Below are 20,767 nucleotides of genomic sequence, written 5' to 3' on the forward strand. Positions count from 1 at the left end.
TTTCAAATAAATAAATAAAATCTTAAAAAAAATAAAAATAAAAGATATATGAACCAACACATTAAACTTTACAACTTTTTTTTCTACACAGTGAGTTATTTTTCTTCCTTTATCAAACATTAATTTGATAATCTTTATTGTATTTCACATAATGCCAAAAATGAGTAAATGTATATTCCACATATAAAAAATACTAATAATCCATAGAAATATCACTATTCTTTCACCTTTCCTACAATGAGATGTAAAGTACTGCTATTTATACACGTGGAATATGAAGATAAGTATTCTCATGAATATGTTATACAAATAATTTTCTCATGAAAATCTGTTATACAAATAATTTTCTCATCTGAATTCCGTGATTTTTTTTTGATAATTTGATTATCTTCCTCTCCTTCTGCCCCTGCTCTCTCTCCTTGCTCTCTCTACCCCTCTTGCTCTCACTCTTGCTCTCTCTCATGTGCTCTCTCTTTCTCACTCTCTTTCTTTCTAATAATTAAAATTTTTTAAAAAATAATTTTAAAAGATAAATAAATCCTTTGGTTGAGCTAGATAAATTGGTTGGCTAGCTTTATGGGCCATACTATACAAGAAATGCTTATCTTTAAACATTAGAACCTTACTTAGTATGGTGATATGCTAACTCTATGACACTTAATGGGGAACTGATTTTCAACTGTGGTAATCTTGGCATCTCATGCTCACTACAAAGTATATGTTCATTGAACAGAATGGAAGATGACATTGATGCAGTACTTAAATTTTTACTCTTTCTTTCATGTTTCCTCTGTACAATTAAACTGTCTCTTTTGATCTGTCATCATACCAAGATTTTATTTAAACACTCTGTAACTTTAACTGAAAAACAAAATGGGATTATCTCCATTTTGAAGTTTTCTATGTCCAGGAGTGGAAGAAGATGTAAATAGTTAAGAAGGCTAAAAACTGAGGTAAATAAATAAATAAATAAGATCATATCTTCCAAGTAAAACTGAGATAACTACCTTCATTCCCTGGTTGCAACTTCTCCTGTTTAACAGTAACCTTTAATCACTTAGTCACATGTTATGATACACCGATGTGTTATGATTGGTTGAAAGGTGTTTCCAACTAATTTAAAATTAACAAAATACGTAAATGACTATTTTAATTAATTAGAATAAATTCAAGGCTGCCCTTAGAATAATGTGACTCTTCCATTCTGCTTTGTTACTTTTTCTTTTTTTTTAAGATTTTATTTATTTATTTGACAGAGATCACAAGTAGGCAGTGAGACAGGCAAAGAGAGAGGGGGAAACAGGCTCTCTGCTGAGCAGAGAGCCCCATGCAGGGTCCCAGGACCCTGAGATCATGACCTGAGCTGAAGGCAGAGGCTTAACCACCACCCAGGCTCCCCTGCTCTGTTTCTTAAATGAGAGAAAAAAGGAGTAGATGTATAGCTGATGCTCCTTGAATATCTCTAGGAGTTAGTCATGTACAAGTTTTATCCATCATGTGTAGTCCTGAGAAAAGAAATTTATTTAAGGTAGCTTCTTTGTACCAAAGGATAATTATAGAGGCAAGCTCTGAATGGTTAGTTTATTATAACTCTTCTTTAAAGTGTAAAATAAAATTAATGTGTTTGCCCTTTAATCGATAAATTAAGGAAAATTTAAGGCTGTCATTAAACTGCCTATTTTTTATCTAATTTACCTCCTCAGTAAGTCTATATTTACTCTACTAAATACTACACACACACACACACACACACACACACAAGACTCTTCACAGATATTTCAGTCTACTTTACAAAGCTGAATATAAGGTAATCATGAAGATTAGATAAGTGGCATTCCTTCCATCTGCAATGTTCTTTTCAAAGTGTGGTCCTTTGACCAGCATTACAAGCACAACCTGGAAACTTGTTAGAAATGTACATTTTAAACAAGATGGGATTGGGAGGGAGACAAACCATAAGTGACTTTCAATCTCACAAAACAAACTGAGGGTTGCTGGGGGGAGGGGATTTGGGAGAAGTGGGTGGGATTATGGACATTGGGGAGGGTATGTGCTTTGGTAAGTGCTGTGAAGTGTGTAAACCTGGTGATTCACAGACCTGTACCCCTGGGGATAGAGTATTATGCCTCCATCAGAAAGGATGAATACCCAACTTGTGTAGCAACATGGACGGGACTGGAAGAGATTATGCTGAGTGAAATAAGTAAGCAGAGAGAGTCAATTATCATATGGTTTCACTTATTTGTGGAGCATAACAAATAGCATGGAGGACATGGGGACTTAGAGTGGAGAAGGGAGTTGGGGGAAATTGGAAGCGGAGGTGAACCATGAGAGACTATGGACTCTGAAAAACAATCTGAGGGTTTTGAAGGGACGGGGGGTGGGTGGTTGGGGTACCAGGTGGTGGGTATTATAGAGGGCACGGATTGCATGGAGCACGGGGTGTGATGCAAAAATAATGAATACTGTTATGCTGGAAATAAAAATAAATAAATAAATAAATAAATAAATAAATAAATAAATAAATAAGAAATGTACATTTTGAGGCCCCAACCACTTTCTGATCAAAATCTCTGATCTCTGGGTGGGACCCAGCAGTCAGTGTTTAACAAGGCTTTTAGGAGATTCTGATGCATGCTCAACACTGAGAACCACTTCTCTCACCATATACTACCTTGATAGAATAACATTATGAATAACATTATTAGTAACATTATTAGATGGCATTTCAAAGTTTAAGATTATTTAATCGGTAGAAGGCAGTGCAGTAATTGTTAGGACATTTTATTAAATTTATATAGTCAAGTAACAAGCATTTAAGTATTAATATATAGATTATACTCTGTTGACAAAAATATGTCTAGAAAAATAAATAAAAGTGCTATACTAAGTGGTTTTTCAAGTCACCATGAGTATAAGGAATTTCTCACATTTACATTTAGCTAATATGTGTCCTGTACACATTTAAATATCATTGCCTGTTAGCAATAACATTTTTTAAGATTCTTTTCTTATGAAATTAAAATGGATCTAAATTTCATTGACAGGTTCTCTGGGCTATAAAATCATTGTTTATGACATGCTTTTTTTGCAATTTGAACAGTCTTCGAGTCACTTTTGGACTTTAATGTTACCTGGAAAGTGTCATTGATAAAAGAAAAAGATCACATTAAGTGATTTTCCATAGGCGGTTTCATAGTTTAGAAAGTATTTTATAACTTTCCTAGTTTAGAAAGTATTTATAAGTTAAAGATGAAATGTTCTAAATCCAATTAAACCTTATTATTTTGAACTCCAGTGGTTCAGAAAAGGTTATATATGAAGTAGGAATATCAACTTCTGCTATTCCTCAAGGAAAAAAAGAATTTGATAAATAAATAATGTATAAGAAAGTTAGAAACAATTTTAAGCTAATTAAGAAAAAATTTCAAAAAAAAAATTCAGACTTTTAATGGCATTCTTTTTTGCCATTGATTATACATACCCTACTGATAATGAATACATGTCATCTGTTCATTAACAGGTACAGATAAAATTACATTTATTAAAACCATTCTACTATTTCTATTTTCTAGGAATTTTGATAGTGTTTTCTCATTTTATTTTAGTTTAGTTTAGTTTTTTTAAGATTTTATTTATTTACTTGACAGACAGAGATTACAAGTAGGCAGGGAGGCAGGCAGAGAGAGAGAGAGAGAGGAGGAAGCAGTCTCTGCTGAGCAGAGAGCCCAATGCGGGGCTTGATCCCAGGACCCTGGGACCATGACCTGAGCCGAAGGCAGAGGCTTTAACCCACTGAGCCACCCAGGCACCCCTCATTTTATTTTAAATTGAGTTTTATTCCCTTGCTTTTTGCCTTCTAGTTGTACCTTTTCATTTATAGCTTATAGACGTTTTTACCCAGCTCTTCCCCTCCTGTCCATCTTCCAATTCCAGCATTTCATTTGGTTGCTTATTGCCTTAGATCCAGTATTTCAGTATTCTACTCCCTATTCCCCCTTGCCAGTGTGCTTACATTTAGATTCTTGTTCTCCGTTCTCTTTCCCCTCATGTTTGCTTCTCAACCACTGTTTTCTAGGTTTGGTTTCTGGATTTTTGTATTGTTCCTGTTCTCTAACTGGTATAATCAAAACTGCAAGGATATAAGGAGACTTGGAAAGAAGAGGCATAAAGAGAATTGACATATATTGAATGCCTATTCTATGCTAGGTGATTTAATTCTCATAAAATGTAGGTAGGTTTTATTATCTCCATTTTATTCATAAGTACACTGAAGCCCCAGGAGGTTAAATATTTTGTCCTAATTCACAGAGAAACTGAATAATAGAACTGGGTTTCAAACCTATATTGGCTCATTTATTCATCCTTTTATTCAACAAATATGTATTGAGTATACATATTGTATGTTGGTCACTGTGCTAGGTGCTGCAACCCATCCAGCTCTTGTTCTCGTGAAGCTTAACTGTGTGCTGGCATTGTCTGACTTCACAGATGGTGATCTTTCTGTTACACCAAACAGCTTTAGAGGACAAGAAAATTAAAAAGGAAATAGGAGGGTTCTGATGTTTTATGGAAATGCTATTTTTGATGTAGATGTAGATGTAAAAAAAAAGATCATTTCATGCATTATTTAGAATACCTTATCAAAGAGGTTGATTTGTGTCTAGTCCTACAAAGAGTCTTAACAATTTCAGCACTCACCACTGTAGACACTGGTGCCTTTTAATGGCATCACCACAGTACATACTTTCCTTTTATGTTCTCAAATAAAGAAAATTTGTGTCTATAGGCCCAAATTATCTAGAAGGTTCACCATTATTAATTGTAATCCCTAAATTATGTTTAGAAAAAGATGAAGATTTCTGTGTAAAGAATATTTTTTCATCCATCCTCCCATCATCCATACAGTTATTAATACTCTGAAAAATATTTAGGATGGTTTGCCCAAATATGCAAAATACAACAGAACTTTTAATAAAATAAATGTGGGGAAATAAGGCAAGGAAAAATAAGATGAAATTAAGCTGTATTCTGTACTAGAAAGTGTCCTTAGATTTGTCTCTGTTTTCACGGGTAACTTGATTCACAAGCATTACAATTTTCTAGAAAGACAAAAAAAAAAAAAAAAAAAAAAAGTGGTGGCACAGAGCAGTACCAATTCCTAGGTATGACACTTAAAGAAGTTTCTCAAATGGCTCTTCCTAAAGAGGATCACAGAGAAATGTGGTATATAATGGTCTCAAACACTTCCCGATACAAATGCGAGTTTCACTGAACCGTTTTATTGGATCCACTTGCATACAATAAAACAATTCTTTGGAAAGTGAGAAAAGGCATTCTAGGTAGACCACTGTGGCCCGACCAAATCTGATGATGTCTTTTAGAGAATCTATAGAAATTAGTGAATTGCATCTCTTGTAGGTAATTCTCATATTTAATTTGTCAATCAGTTTTTTCATGTAGTAGATGACACTGAATTTACACACTCTTAGAAGTGTTTTATCACGACTGTAACATCAATGCCTAGAATAATACCTAGTACATAAGAGATGCTTAATAAATATTTGTTGTATGGATGGTTAAATGTTGTTATTTGAAGTATCTATTTAAGTGAAAAACTTCTCAGCTATTTTTATATTTTTTTCATTTGCCCTTAAATAAAGTGTGCTGATACACGTTGGAGTACATCATCTTTACGTGATCCCAAATTCACTAAATGTTGAATATTGTTTATGTGACTTTTTCAAGCCCTATTGAAAGAATTCTTTTAAGATTGTTCTCAGCAATATTACAGGCTTGATTTTTTTAGATGCTAAGATTTTACAGTCTCTTAAAAAATTTATAAACATCAATAAAGCAGTTTGTAATAAAGAAATAGTGTTTCTTTTCAGGAGACCTCAAAATCATACCAGATAATTTTAATTTGGAAAACAATAGATTCTGTATAATGCTAGCTTGTCATTTCTTAGCTATATATTTAAATGAAAGGAATTAACTCCCAAACTTAGGAATTTAAGAATCTCTTAGAGAATTTAAAAACTTTCTATTTTTAAGGCAGGTTTTATTGAAAATCATAATGGTAGTGTTAAAATTTCCTTTTTTTAATTTTTTTTATTAACATATAATGTATTACTTGCTGCAGGGTTACAGGTCTGTGAATCCTCAGTCTTACACAATTCCCAGCACTCCCTATAGCACATACCCTCCCCAAGATCCATCACCCAGCCACCCTATTCCTCCCCGCCCTGTGTTAGTATTTCTTTAGAATTTCTGCCATTGTTAAATTCTGCAATATGCTGGGATTCAGTGGACCAATAGATCACATTAATTCTGGTAATTCTTTATTCTATATAATTATAAGGTATCAATAACTAATTTATATGCATCTTAAAAATTTATAAGATTGACCAGGATCTAACACATACTTGATGCGTTTTACTTTGCCAAGTCCTTAACCTAAATTTTGCCCAGACTACAATCTTATTTAATACTGTCCTACTACTTCTAATAAAATACTTAAAAAATCAACCTTTCTCTATATTCCTCCATAATTTGCCTTTTATTTCATTTGTCTTTCTTCTTACTTACTGGAATAGTTTATTTTGCGAGCTTTCTTCCTATATTGCTCCCAATTATTGTAACATGTTAACATCTATAGTAATAGAGAATTAGGAATGGATTTGATCATGTATTTTCACGCATAACTTTTAGCCTAAAGCATATCTTTACCATCACAATATAAATATATACCTATTTTGATTGACCTTTAGAAAATTAAATTGATTCTCTTCTTTCAGGTTTAACCACACTTGTCTTGAGAACGCCCTATCTTAAAACTTATAATGAAACTTATAATGAAAGCCTATCACTTCATTGATTCTCTTTTAATATAACAAGATATGTAATTTGTATTGAAAATATAGAAGATGGTAACTTGAGTTTTCTTCTACCCAATACATGAGAAAGTTGACATGGTGACTTCCTGAGTTCACTTTAATGATTATATCATAAAATCATAGAGATGGGAGAGACACAAAATGATCTCAGGTTTTAGGGAGTAATTATTTCATAGGTAATGGTCAAAAAGTACCCTATTTCTTGCCCTATGAAAATCAGTTGAGCTATTATAGCAATCTAAGGCTACATCTTAAAATTTAGGTTATTAGATGAGACTTACATCAAAACCTCCGAGTTATAAGAGATAAGAAGGGTCTGCTAATATATAAAGTTCCCTGGATATGCTGGTTCTCAGCTTTTATTCACTGGTCCCAAAGAACTGAGTCTTGATACCTTAAAAACAATGTTTGGAGAACTACAAAGTATGGTCTATAGGAAGCACGATTTATAATTATTTTGGTTAATTTTACTACTCTGCCTTCCTTCTTTTTGGCTACTTTCACTCAGTCTGCTATTTAATCTTTAATTTCAGGCCACAAAAGAAGTAATAGAACGGGAAGCGCCAGGGATGGCCCTGGCAATGCTGATGGGATCACTTAATGTTACACCTCTGGGCATGCTCTCTAGGTAAGAAAGTCATTAACATGTTGCAAAGAAAATTAATTCCATACCACTAATCACTACAATAGACTGATAAATGTAAGAAATTTCAGTCAATAACACTTAAATTTGCTCCCTTTTTTTCCCCAGAGTTAAGAGTCCTAGTATCCTATGTAGGTAAATCTTGACCATTTTCCTTCAAGTTTTTTTTTTTAAATATTATGCTTAAACTTTTAGAAAATACTATAATTTGCTAAAAGGTATCAGTCCTAACCCAAAGAGTTCAGTTTACTAAGATGTAAAATTATTTTTGTGTGTGATTATTTATAATCATCAGTTAACATTCATTAATTGTCATCAAATACTAATTTAATAAAACAGTAGAGGGTTTTTTTCAGTAAGTTATTCTCATGTTAGCAATTTGTAAATAGGCATATTCATGTATGGTCATAAAAAGAAACTGCATTAATAATATATTGGTAGTATATTATGTTAGTATATTTAACATTATACCTTTATTGACATAGATATTAACATCCATTCCCTGTGTGACGTTATTGTTTTACTAACTGTTAGATTAAAATCTCCTTTAATAATGACAACATACATCATTTAAATTAAAGACTGACCTATCAACTCAGTGAGAATTTGTTGATTTAATGACCATTGAATAATAGGCAGTTGATCTCAGAGCAAGCTAAAAATACATAGCAACTTTATAATTGCATGGTTTCATAATCATTATGTATAACCATTTATTCATCCTATGTGCAATATGAATACAAAACTAAGTATATCTAATAACACATAATATATGAATCAAAATGCCTTTTCTGTTATTTAGACAGGGTTTATATCCCATTAATAGCAGACACTTGAAGCACAACTACAGGAAAATGTGAATTGGTCATTAGTTACTATATTCTTTTTGCTGTTACAGGTACTATAACATTTAATTTAAGTAAAAGCAAAAAAGAATTACAATAGCATGTAGAAATTTTAAATTTAAAAGTCCATGCTGATCTTTAAGGAACTTACATTGATTCTTTCATGCTGTTCTTTTCTTTTCTTTTTTCTTTTTTTTGTAAGATTTTATTTTTTTTTTCAGAGTATAGTGGGGAAGGGCACAGAAAGAAGGAGAGAGAGACACAAGCAGACTCCATGCTGAGCACAGAGCCCAACGTGGGGCTTGATCTCATGACCCTGAGATCACATCTGAGCCAAAAGTGAGAGTTGACTGCTCTATCAGATGCCCCATGCTTCTCTTTTTAAAACTATACTTATATTACCTATATTTCTGAGATCAAGGGTCACATTTGATCCCTTTTCCCTATGGAATTAAGTAGTGCCTTTGAACATAAAAGAACTCTTTCTTGGCATGCAAGGATATATAATGAAGAAAAAATTGAACTTCATCTCTTTTTGTAATAAAAATCTAATTCAGCAAACGTAATAATACTCTGTTTGCTAGGCCCCCATATTAACCATCAGGGATACTAAGGATAGAAAGAAAATTAAGACATGGTCCTCACCTTAAGAATCCCACAGTTTAGCTGGAGAAATCATTCTTTGCAGCTGTTAAAGTAACTCTTTAGAGCTTTCTTGATCCTGTATAGAAATAGCACTTTTTGTTTTCTTGAAAGATTTTCCTGGATTAATTCCTCTTCTCCCTTCTGAATCCACATAATGGCTGAGGACTGGACTGCTGAGTGAATGGAAAATTAATCAGCAGGAGTTGATTCTAAGTACTTTGGAATAAGTCCATCATCTTTATGCTGAAGGCTTTGAAAATTAAAGTAAATATACAACATGGTAACAGGTTCTTTTGGCTTTTTTTTTTCTGTTCATTGCTGACTAAACTCAGAGTTTATTTACAAATTTAAAACAGAGAGAGTAGTCTATGTGAGTTATGCATAAGAAATTGAATATTTTCCCAAATGTTCATTTTTTTGTGAACATTTTCTAGGTCTTTTTAAAAATTACCGTTTTAAAACAGCCATGATTATATCGATGCCTCCTTTCTACAGCATTTTCTCCTTGTATGTACTTTGGGCTTTGTACATGCTTCTATTATAGCACATGCTGTATTTGTAATTATGTACTTATTTTTATCGCCTAATTTGTATGAAATCCCTAAGAACAGGAACTTTTCTCTTATTCATTTTTATATCCTCAGATTCCAAAACAACTTACACGTAGTAAGAACTCAAAAAATGTTTATTGTTATAATTACTGTTGATAAATCAGTGTTTCATCCTAATTCTATAGAATTTTTTTCAAAGCAATATATCAAAATTGTTACCTTGCCTTCCTATTTTTATCTCTAGAGAGTAGCATTAAATAAAAATATTTTTTTATTACTAAATCTGTTTAAAATGGTTTTCATCTTTGTGATGAAATATCCTCCAGTTTTTTTGTGCAAGTCAGTTATAAGATAGTATCAAGTAATAGTTAAGACCATCTTCTCTGAAGCCAGACTGCTTGGGTTCCATTCTGGCTCTACTATTTACTGGCTACTTAACATTTTTGAAGGATTTTTCCCTCATCTACATATGAGGATGTTAATAGTACTAACATTTTTTGTTTAGGTGAATTCATATACATTGCTTAGAACAACAACTAATTTATAAGTCTTATTTAAGTGTTGATCACTGTTGTGTTGTTATTGGCTGAGAGCAAGTCTGCTGACATAACCTTCTAATAACTTTCCTTCTTCTGGAAATATCTTTTACCTTTACCTATTTTACCTTCATTTCTGAAGGATATTTTCACTAGATACAGAATTCTAGATTGGCTGTCATTTTCTTTCAGCACTTTAAAAAATATTTTTCCACTGTCTTCTGGCTTTGTGTCTCCTACCAAATTTAAGTGATTCACAGAAAGCAATGCTAACAGGGAAGGTTATAGCTGTAAATGGGTTAAGAAAGAAAACTCTTCTTTTTTACATTAAAAAAAAAAAAATCTCAAAAAAAAAAAAAATCTCATGAGATGCTTGGGTGGCTCAGTTGGTTAAGCATCTGCCTCTGGGGCAGGTCATGATCCCAGAGTCCTGGGATTGAGTCCCGCACTGGGCTCTTTGCTCAGTGGGGAGCCTGCTTCTCACTCTGCCTGTCACTCCCCCTTGCTTGTGCTCACTTGCTCGCTCTCTCTCTGACAAATAAATGAAAGCTTTAAAAAAAAAAAAAAAAAGGATCTCGGAAACAACTACATAACATTAAAATTTAAGGAACTTGACCAAAAAACAAATTAAATCCAAAGCTAGCAGATGGAAGAAAATAATAAAGATTAAGGCAGAAATAAATAAAATAGAAATGGAAAAATAATAAAGAAAAATCAGTTTAAATATTGAGTCTTTGAAAAGATCAACAAAACTGAAATTTTTAGCTATATTGACCAAGAAAAAAAGGAGATGGACTCAAATTACTAAACTCAGAATAAAAAATGAGGACATTACTGCCAACTCCATAGAGATAAAAAGGACTATAAGAGAGTACCATGAACAACTGTATGTCAATAAATTGGATACCCTAGATAAAATGGAAAAATTCCTACAAACACAAAACCTACTCAGATAGAATCAGAAAAAAATAGAAAATCCATATAGATCTGTAATGAATAATAAGATTGATTCAGTAATCAAAAACTTAACCTACAAATAAAATGACTGTACTAGATGGCTTCACTGGAGAACTATACCGCACATTTAAAGGAAAACAGTCAACTTCTCAGACTCTTCCAAAAAATGGAAAAAAAAGGAAATACTTCCTAACTAATTCTATGGGATCAGCATTGCCTTGATACCAACGCCCAACAAAGAACTACAAGAAAACTATAGACAAGTATCCTTTATGAACGTTGATGTAAAAATCTTCAACAAAATGCTAGCAAAACAAATTGAGCAGTTTATTAAAAGGAATATATACCATGAGCAAGTGAAATATATCACTAGAATGCAAAGATGGTTTCAACATATGAAAAGCAATCAATGAAATATACCACATACAGAAAGAGCATTTGACAAAAATTCAGCATGTTTTCATATTAATGAAACTCAGTAAACTGGGAATAGAAGAAAACTGCCTTAACATAATTAAGTCTTATATTTAAAAACATACAGTTAAGATCATAATGGTGAGAGACAATACTTTTGCTCCAAAGTAAGAATAAGAGCAGGATGCACACTTTTGCTACTTTCATTAAACATACTATTAGAAATTATAGCCAAAACATTAGGCAGGAAAAAGAAGTAAAAGGTCTAAATTGGGAAGGGAGAAGTAAATTTATCTGTTTGTCTTTATCTTATTTGTAGAAAACCTAACAATTCTACACACACACATACACACTCTCTCTCTCTCTTTCTCTCTCTCTCTCTCATATACACACACCGAATTAGAACCAATACATATATTCAGCAGAGTTAAAGATATTTAATCAATATACAAAAATCAGTTTTGTTCCCATTTATAACAATGAAAGATGCAAAAAGGAAATTCTGAAAGCAATTCAACTTAAAATTGCATCAGAAAGAATAAAATACTTAATAATTAACTTAATCAAGGACGTGAGAGCTGTGTACACTGAAAACTAAAATTTTGCTAACAAATTAAGGAAGATTTAAATGAATGGACGTAAGTTCCTTGTTTATGGTTTGGAAAACAATATTGTTAAGATGTCAATACTATCCAAAGCAATTTGCAGATTTAATTCAATCCCTATCAAAATACAGCAACATAACTTTTTTGCAGAAATAGAAAAATCCATCCTAAAATTTATATGGACTCTCTAGGGGCCCCAAAGAGACAAAATAACCTTGGAAAAAACAACAAAGCAGGAAGACTCCTGCTCCCTGATACCAAACTGACTGTAAGGTTACAATAATCAAAAAAGTTGTACAAGCATTAAGTCAGATTTATAGGCCAATGGAATAGAATAGAGAGGCCAGAAATAAACTTTTTCCTATAAGGTCAAATGATTTTTGAGAAGGGTACCAAGACAACTCAGTAAGGATAAAGACAGTCTTCAACAAATGATACTGGGAGAACTGGATATCCATTGGCAAAAGAATGGAGTTTCCCCCTTACCTAACAAAATATACTAAAATCAACTCAAAATGTATCAAAGACCTAAATGTAAGAACTAAAATTATAAAACTCATAGACAAAAAAACATTAGGAAAAGCTTCATGACATTAGAATTGGCACTGGTTTTCTAGAATATGACACCAGCATTACTAGCAACAACAAAAAAGAGGCTTTTAATTGGACTTTATCAGCATTAAAACCTTTGTGCCTCAGAGGACACTATCAACAAAGTAAAATGGCAAAATGGGAGAAAGCATTTACAAATCATATATCTGATAAGGATTTAATATCCAAAATATATAAAGAACTCCCACACACAAAAAAAACCTATTTAAAAATGAATAAATATTTCTCAAAAAAAGATATACAAGTGGCCAATAAGCACATGTAAAGGTGTTCAACAACACTAATCATTGGAGATATGTTAATCAAAACCACAATGAGATACTATCTCACACCCATGAGGATAGCTATTATAAACAAACAAGTGTTGGTAAGATTGTGGAAAAATTGGAACACTTGTACATTGCTGAGTAAGAAAGTAAAATGATATAGCCATTGGTGAGAAAGTAAAATGATATAGCCATTGTTCAAAGCATTATTGCAGTTTTTCAAAAAGAATTACCATATGGTGAAGTAATTCTACTTCTTGATATACACCCAAAGCAACTGAAAGCAGAGACTTGAACCAAAAGATCCTTATATACCAGTGTTCATAGTGGCGTTATTCACAATAGCAAAAACGTGGAAGCTACTTAAAGTCCATTGACAGATGAATGGTTAAGCAAAATGTGTTATACACATACAATGGAATATTAGCCTTAAAAACGAATGAGCTGCTAATATATGACACAAAATGGATGAATCTTGGACACATGCTGAGTGAAATAAGCCAGACATAAAAAGGACAAATTCTCATTTCACTCATACCACACTCATGAGGTATCTAGAATAGCCAAATACATAGAAAGTAGAACATGGTTACCAGGGGCTGGAAGGGTAGAACAGGAAGTTATTGTTTAATGGGCACAGAGTATCAGTATAGCATGACAAAAAAGTTCTGGAGATGGACAGTGATGACGGTTGTACAATAACTTTAATATCATTAAGCCAATGAACTATGCACTTAAAATTAACTAAAGTGATACATTTTATGGTGTGTGTATTTTATCAAAATTTTTTTAAAAAATACTTTAGGATAGGAAATACAACATACACAGCATGTACATTTTCTTGGGTCAGTTCTACAAAACTTCAGGTACAACATCCAGATTCAAAATCAGAGGAAGTACACCAGGTTACAAAAGACAAGTGATACAGACTTGGGGTGAATGACCACCTTCAGGCAGAGAAGCTGACACTTTTCCTCACCCAGCGAGTATAGTTTGCTATATATTATAAGCCCCGTAAGAGTTTTATCATAGTTGAGACCCATTCATCATGAGTCATATAATACACAACCTGAATAACATGTTTCAAATTCCTTAGGATATCTTCAGATCCTTGCACAGAGCATAGCAATTCTATGCAGTTTTGATTCATTTACAGATCATAACATCTAGAGCACAGGATCAACCAACTCCATGTATTTTTTAAGAATGATCCTTCAAGTGTCTCCTCGGCCTTGAAAGCTTTGGAAGGGAATTAAGTCCAGCTGTTGTCCCTTCTATATCATAACCTTGTGATGGCTCATGTTGTGACTACTTGTGCAGTATGAAAAGTATCAAACAAGGGAAAATTCAACCCAAATAGCTTTGGGTTGAAAATGTCCTAAGCAATTGACAGAAGTAAGTCATTTCTCAAGGGATTCTGCTTCAAATTAGACCTGACAGATTTCTCAGAGAGAAAATTCTAAGGAAGTTATAAGATACCCCCCCCCAAAAAAGTGACAAAACTCAAGGTATCATAAGAAATGAGAGACTACAGATGTTTTTCATTTTTTCTATGATGCATTTTGTGTTAACTTTTGAGAAGGATATAAAGTCTGTATCTAGATTTCATTTTATTGCATGTAGATGTCCAGTTGTTCCAGTAACCATTTGTTGAAAAGACTGTTTTTGCGCTATTATATTGCTTCTGCTCCTTTGTCAAAAAAAAATCAGTTGACTCTATTTAAGTGTGTCTACATTTCTGGGCTCTCTATTCTCTTCCATTCATTTATTTGCCGTTTTTTCACCAATACTACACTATATTGATTACTATAACTTTATATTAAGAATTGGAGTCTGTTAACTATAAGTCCTCTAACTTCATTCTGTTTCAGTGTTGTGTTGACTCTTTTGAATCTGTTGCCTCTTCATAGAAACTTCAGAATCAGTCTATAGATATCCATTAAATAATTTGCTAGAATTTTTGTTCAAAATGCCGTGGAATCTACAGATCAAGCTGAGAAGAACTGACATTCTGACAATATTCAGTCTTCTTATTCATGAACATGGGATAGGAACTTTATTTAGTTCTTTGTTGAATTCACTGAGTGATAGTTTTCCTTATATAGCTATTATACAGATTTCTTTTAGATTATATGTTTTTCATTTGAGGACTACTAATGTAACTAGTATCATCTTTTAATTTCAAGTTTCAGTTGTTTCTTGCTGGTGTATAGGAAAATGATTGGCTTTTGTATATTAACTTTGTATTCTGCAACCCTGCTAAAATCACTTATTAGTTCCAGAAGGTTTTTTTATTGATGATTATTTCGATTTTTTTTACATAGTTGACCCATGTCATCTATAAACAAAGGCAGTTTGTTTTTTTCCTCCCAGTTTGTATACCTTTTATTTCCTTTTCTTGTCCTATTGCATTAGCTAAAATTTCCAGTACAGTGTTGAAAAGGAGTGGTGAGAGGGGATACCATACATAATCTTACTAAGAAAGCTTTGAGTTTCTCACCATTAAGTAATATGTTACCTGTAGGTTTTTATAGGTTTTTTTTTTAATCACGTTAAGGACATTTCCCTTGTGTCCACACTATTTCTAGTGACCACAAATGGGTCTAGGATTTTGTAAAACTGCACCTATTGATATGAATCATGTGACTTTTCTTTCTTTGCCTGTGATGAAAAATATTAGTTGATTTTGAAATGTTGAACCTGCCATGCATATCCAGAATTAATCCTACTTGGTCACAGGGTATAATTTTTTTTTATTGGATTCATTATGCTAATATTTTGTTGAGGATTTTTGCAGACATTGGTGTGTAGTTTTGTGGTTTTTTCTTCCATTGTCTTTGCTTTGTTTGGCCTTAGGGTAATACCAGCCTAATAGAATGAGTTTAGAAGTATTTCCTCTGCATCTTCTTTAAGAGATTATAGAGAATTGAGGCAATTTCTTCCTTAAATGTTTGGTAGAATCCACTATGGATACATCCAAGTCTGGTGCTTCCTGTTTGGAAGATTATTAATCTTTGGCTTAATTTCCTTAATAGAAGTTAATAGGCCTATCTAGATTGTCTATTTCTTCTTATGTGAGTTTTGGCAGATTGGATTTTTAAAATAATGATCCATTTCATCTAGGTTATCCAATTTACAGGTATGGAGTTGTTCAAAGTATTCTTGTCTTTTTTAATTTGCATAGAAACTGTAGTGATGTCCTCTTTTATTTCTAATATTAGTAATTTGTATATTCTCTTTTTTACTTAGCCTGGCTAGAGGCTTATCAGTTTTATTTATAATATCAAAGACCTTGTTTTGGTTTTATAGATTTTCTCTATTAATTGCCAATTTTCCATTTCATTTATTCTTCCCTCGTTGTTATTTCTTATTTCAATTCTGCTTATTTAGAATTTATTTTATTTTTATTTTTCTGTTTTCTTAAGGTAGAAATTCAGATGATTGACTTAAGATCTTTATTTTTGTAATATTTGTATTAGATGGTCTAAATTTCCCTGTAAGCGCTGCTTTATCTACATTTCAAAGTTTAGTTTCTCTCTCTCCTTCTATCTCTCCCTCTTCTCCTTACTCCCTCTCCCTACTATTTCTTAAAATTTTGATTCCTTTGTCTTATTTGTGTGATAACTAGAAATTTGTACTTCTTAATCCCCTCCACCTGTTTGACAATTCCTCTATCCCCTTTCATTTTTACTTACTTCAAAATATTTCAAAATTTCTCTGGATATTTCTTCTTTGACCCAAGTGTTATTTAAAAAACATGCTTTTCATTCTCTACATATTCTGGGATTTTCCAGTCATTTCTCTGTTACTGAATTTTAGTTTAATTCCATTCTGGTCTGAAAGTAGACACTGTAGGATTTCTATCCTTTTAAATTTGTTAAGGTGTGTGTTATGACCCATAAAGTCTACCTTGGTGAAAGTTTCACATGAGCTTTAGAAGAAGGTATACCCCATCATTATTGGATGAAGTAGCTTATAGATGTCAGTTATACCCAATTTGCAGTTGTTGAGTTCAAGTTTGTCCTTACTCATTTTCTGCTCAGATACTCATGTACCTATCCATTTCTGACAAGGTGGTATTGTAGTCTTTAAGTACGATAGTGGACTTATTTCTCTTTGCAGTTTTTAGTTTTTACCTCACAAAGTTTGACACTGTGTTGTTAGGTGCATGCACATTAAGATCATTTAGTACTGGGACGCCTGGGTGGCTCAGTTGGTTAAGCAGCTGCCTTCGGCTCAGGTCATGATCCCAGCGTCCTGGGATCGAGTCCCACATCGGGCTCCTTGCTCGTCAGGGAGCCTGCTTCTCCCTCTGCCTCTGCCTGCCATTCTGTCTGCCTGTGCTTGCTCTCTCTCTCTCTCTGATTAAAAAAAAAAAAAAAAAAAAAAAAAAAAGATCATTTAGTACTCTTGGGGAATCGACCCTTTATCCTTATAAATATCTTTCTTTAGCATAAATAACTGCCTGAAACTAATATAGTTACTCCTCCTTTTTTTGATGAATGTTAGCATGGAATGTTTTTCTATATCCATTTACATTTAACCTATATGTACCTTTATGTTTTACAGTAGGTCTCTTCTAGACAATATATAGTTGGGAATCTTAACAATCTCTGTCTTTTATTTTATTTATTTTTAATTTTTAATTTTTTATTTTTTATAAACATATATTTTTATCCCCAGGGGTACAAGTCTGTGAATCGCCAGGTTTACATACTTCACAGCACTCACCAAAGCACATACCCTCCACAATGTCCATAACCCCACCCCCCTTCTCTTAAACCCCTCCCCCCAGCAGCCCTCAGTTTGTTTTGTGAGATTAAGAGTCACTTATGGTTTGTCTCCCTCCCAATCCCATCTTGTTTCATTGATTCTTCTCCTACCCACTTAAGCCCCCATGTTGCATCACCACTTCCTCATATCAGGGAGATCATATGTTAGTTGTCTTTCTCTGCCTGACTTATTTCGCTAAGCATGATACGTTCTAGTTCCATCCATCTTGTCGCAAATGGCAAGATTTCATTTCTTTTGATGGCTGCATAGTATTCCATTGTGTATATATACCACATCTTCTTGATCCATTCATCTGTTGATGGACATCTAGGTTCTTTCCATAGTTTGGCTATTGTGGACATTGCTGCTATAAACATTCAGGTGCACGTGCCCCTTTGGATCACCACGTTTGTATCTTTAGGGTAAATACCCAGTAGTGCAGTTGCTGGGTCATAGGGCAGTTCTATTTTCAACATTCTGAGGAACCTCCATGCTGTTTTCCAGAGTGGTTGCACCAGCTTGCATTCCCACCAACAGTGTAGGAGGGTTCCCCTTTCTCCACATCCTCGCCAGCATCTGTCATTTCCTGACTTGCTGATTTTAGCCATTCTGACTGGTGTGAGGTGATATCTCATTGTGGTTTTGATTTGTATTTCCCTGATGCCGAGTGATATGGAGCACTTTTTCATGTGTCTGTTGGCCATCTGGATGTCTTCTTTGCAGAAATGTCTGTTCATGTCCTCTGCCCATTTCTTGATTGGATTATTTGTTCTTTGGGTGTTGAGTTTGCTAAGTTCTTTATAGATTTTGGACACTAGTCCTTTATCTGATATGTAGTTTGCAAATATCTTCTCCCATTCTGTCAGTTGTCTTTTGATTTTGTTAACTGTTTCCTTTGCCGTGCAAAAGCTTTTGATCTTGATGAAATCCCAATAGTTCATTTTTGCCCTTGCTTCCCTTGCCTTTGGTGATGTTCCTAGGAAGATGTTGCTGCAGCTAAGGTCGAAGAGGTTGCTGCCTGTGTTCTCCTCAAGGATTTTGATGGATTCCTTTCTCACATTGAGGTCCTTCATCCATTTTGAGTCTATTTTCATGTGTGGTGTAAGGAAATGGTCCAATTTCATTTTTCTGCATGTGGCTGTCCAATTTTCCCAACACCATTTATTGAAGAGGCTGTCTTTTTTCCATTGGACATTCTTTCCTGCTTTGTCAAAGATTAGTTGTCCATATAGTTGAGGGTCTATTTCTGGGCTCTCTATTCTGTTCCATTGATCTATGTGTCTGTTTTTGTGCCAGTACCATGCTGTCTTGATGACGACAGCTTTGTAATAGAGCTTGAAGTCCGGAATTGTGATGCCACCAACTTTGGCTTTCTTTTTCAATATCCCTATGGCTATTCAAGGTCTTTTCTGGTTCCGTATAAATTTTAGAATTATTTGTTCCATTTCTTTGAAAAAGATGGATGGTACTTTGATAGGAATTGCATTAAATGTGTAGATTGCTTTAGGTAGCATAGACATTTTCACAATATTTATTCTTCCAATCCAGGAGCATGGAACATTTTTCCATTTCTTTGTGTCTTCCTCAATTTCTTTCATGAGTACTTTATAGTTTTCTGAGTATAGATTCTGTGCCTCTTTGGTTAGGTTTATTTCTAGGTATCTTATGGTTTGGGGTGCAATTAAATGGGATTGACTCCTTAATTTCTCTTTCTTCTGTCTTGTTGGTATAGAGAAATGCAACTGATTTCTGTGCATTGATTTTATATCCTGACACTTTACTGAATTCCTGTACAAGTTCTAGCAGTTTTGGAGTGGAGTCTTTTGGGTTTTCCACATATAATATCATATCATCTGCGAAGAGTGATAATTTGACTTCTTCTTTGCTGATTTGGATGCCTTTAATTTCCTTTTGTTGTCTGATTGCTGAGGCTAGGACTTCTAGTACTATGTTGAATAGCAGTGGTGATAATGGACATCCCTGCCGTGTTCCTGACGTTAGCGGAAAAGCTTTCAGTTTTTCTCCATTGAGAATGATATTTGCGGTGGGTTTTTCATAGATGGCTTTGATGATATTGAAGTATGTGCCCTCTATCCCTACACTTTGAAGAGTTTGTAGGGTTAGGTTGTGTACCTGAGACCTTTCTTGTTTCTTGAGAAAGGCTTGTACCGCTATATATTTTCCTCTCAGGGCTGCCTTTGTTGTGTCCCACAGATTTTGAACCGTTGTATTTTCATTATCATTTGTTTCCATGATTTTTTTCAATTCTTCTTTAATTTCCCGGTTGACCCATTCATTCTTTAGAAGGATGCTGTTTAGTCTCCATGTATTTGGGTTCTTTTCAAACTTCCTCTTGTGTTTGAGTTCTAGCTTCAGAGCATTGTGGTCTAAAAATATGCAGGGAATGATCCCAATCTTTCGATACCGGTTGAGTCCTGATTTAGGACTGAGGATGTGATCTATTCTGGAGAATGTTCCATGTGCACTAGAGAAGAATGTGTATTCTGTTGCTTTGGGATGAAAAGTTCTGAATATATCCGTGATGTCCATCTGGTCTCGTGTGTCATTTAAGGCCTTTATTTCCTTGCTGATCTTTTGCTTGGATGATCTGTCCATTTCAGTGAGGAGAGTGTTAAAGTCCCCTACTATTATTGTATTATTGTTGATGTGTTTCTTTGACTTTGTTATTAATTGGTTTATATAGTTGGCTGCTCCCCCTTTGGGGGCATAGATATTTAAAATTGTTAGATCTTCTTGTTGGACAGACCCTTTGAGTATGATATAGTGTCCTTCCTCATCTCTTATTATAGTCTTTGGCTTAAAATCTAATTGATCTGATATAAGGATTGCCACTCCTGCTTTCTTCTGGTGTCCATTAGCATGGTAAATTCTTTTCCACCCCCTCACTTTAAATCTGGAGGTGTCTTCGGGCTTAAAATGAGTTTCTTGGAGGCAACATATAGATGGGTTTTGTTTTTTTATCCATTCTGATACCCTGTGTCTTTTGACAGGGGCATTTAGCCC

General features: G+C 33.8%; 1 protein-coding gene across 13 annotated transcripts in view; it reads left to right on the top strand.

The window, feature by feature from the left end:
* Positions 1 to 20,767, top strand: part of GPHN (gephyrin) — a 641,293-nt gene that overhangs the window by 342,688 nt on the left and 277,838 nt on the right. For all 13 annotated transcript variants that reach the window (XM_032344531.1, XM_032344542.1, XM_032344543.1 and 10 more), the window contains one exon: positions 7,430 to 7,524. In XM_032344531.1, coding sequence (XP_032200422.1) covers positions 7,430 to 7,524 — 95 coding nt within the window. The remainder of the gene's footprint in view (positions 1 to 7,429; positions 7,525 to 20,767) is intronic.

This window comes from Mustela erminea, chromosome 5 (genome assembly GCF_009829155.1).
Source record: "Mustela erminea isolate mMusErm1 chromosome 5, mMusErm1.Pri, whole genome shotgun sequence".
Taxonomy (NCBI): Eukaryota; Metazoa; Chordata; class Mammalia; order Carnivora; family Mustelidae; genus Mustela; species Mustela erminea.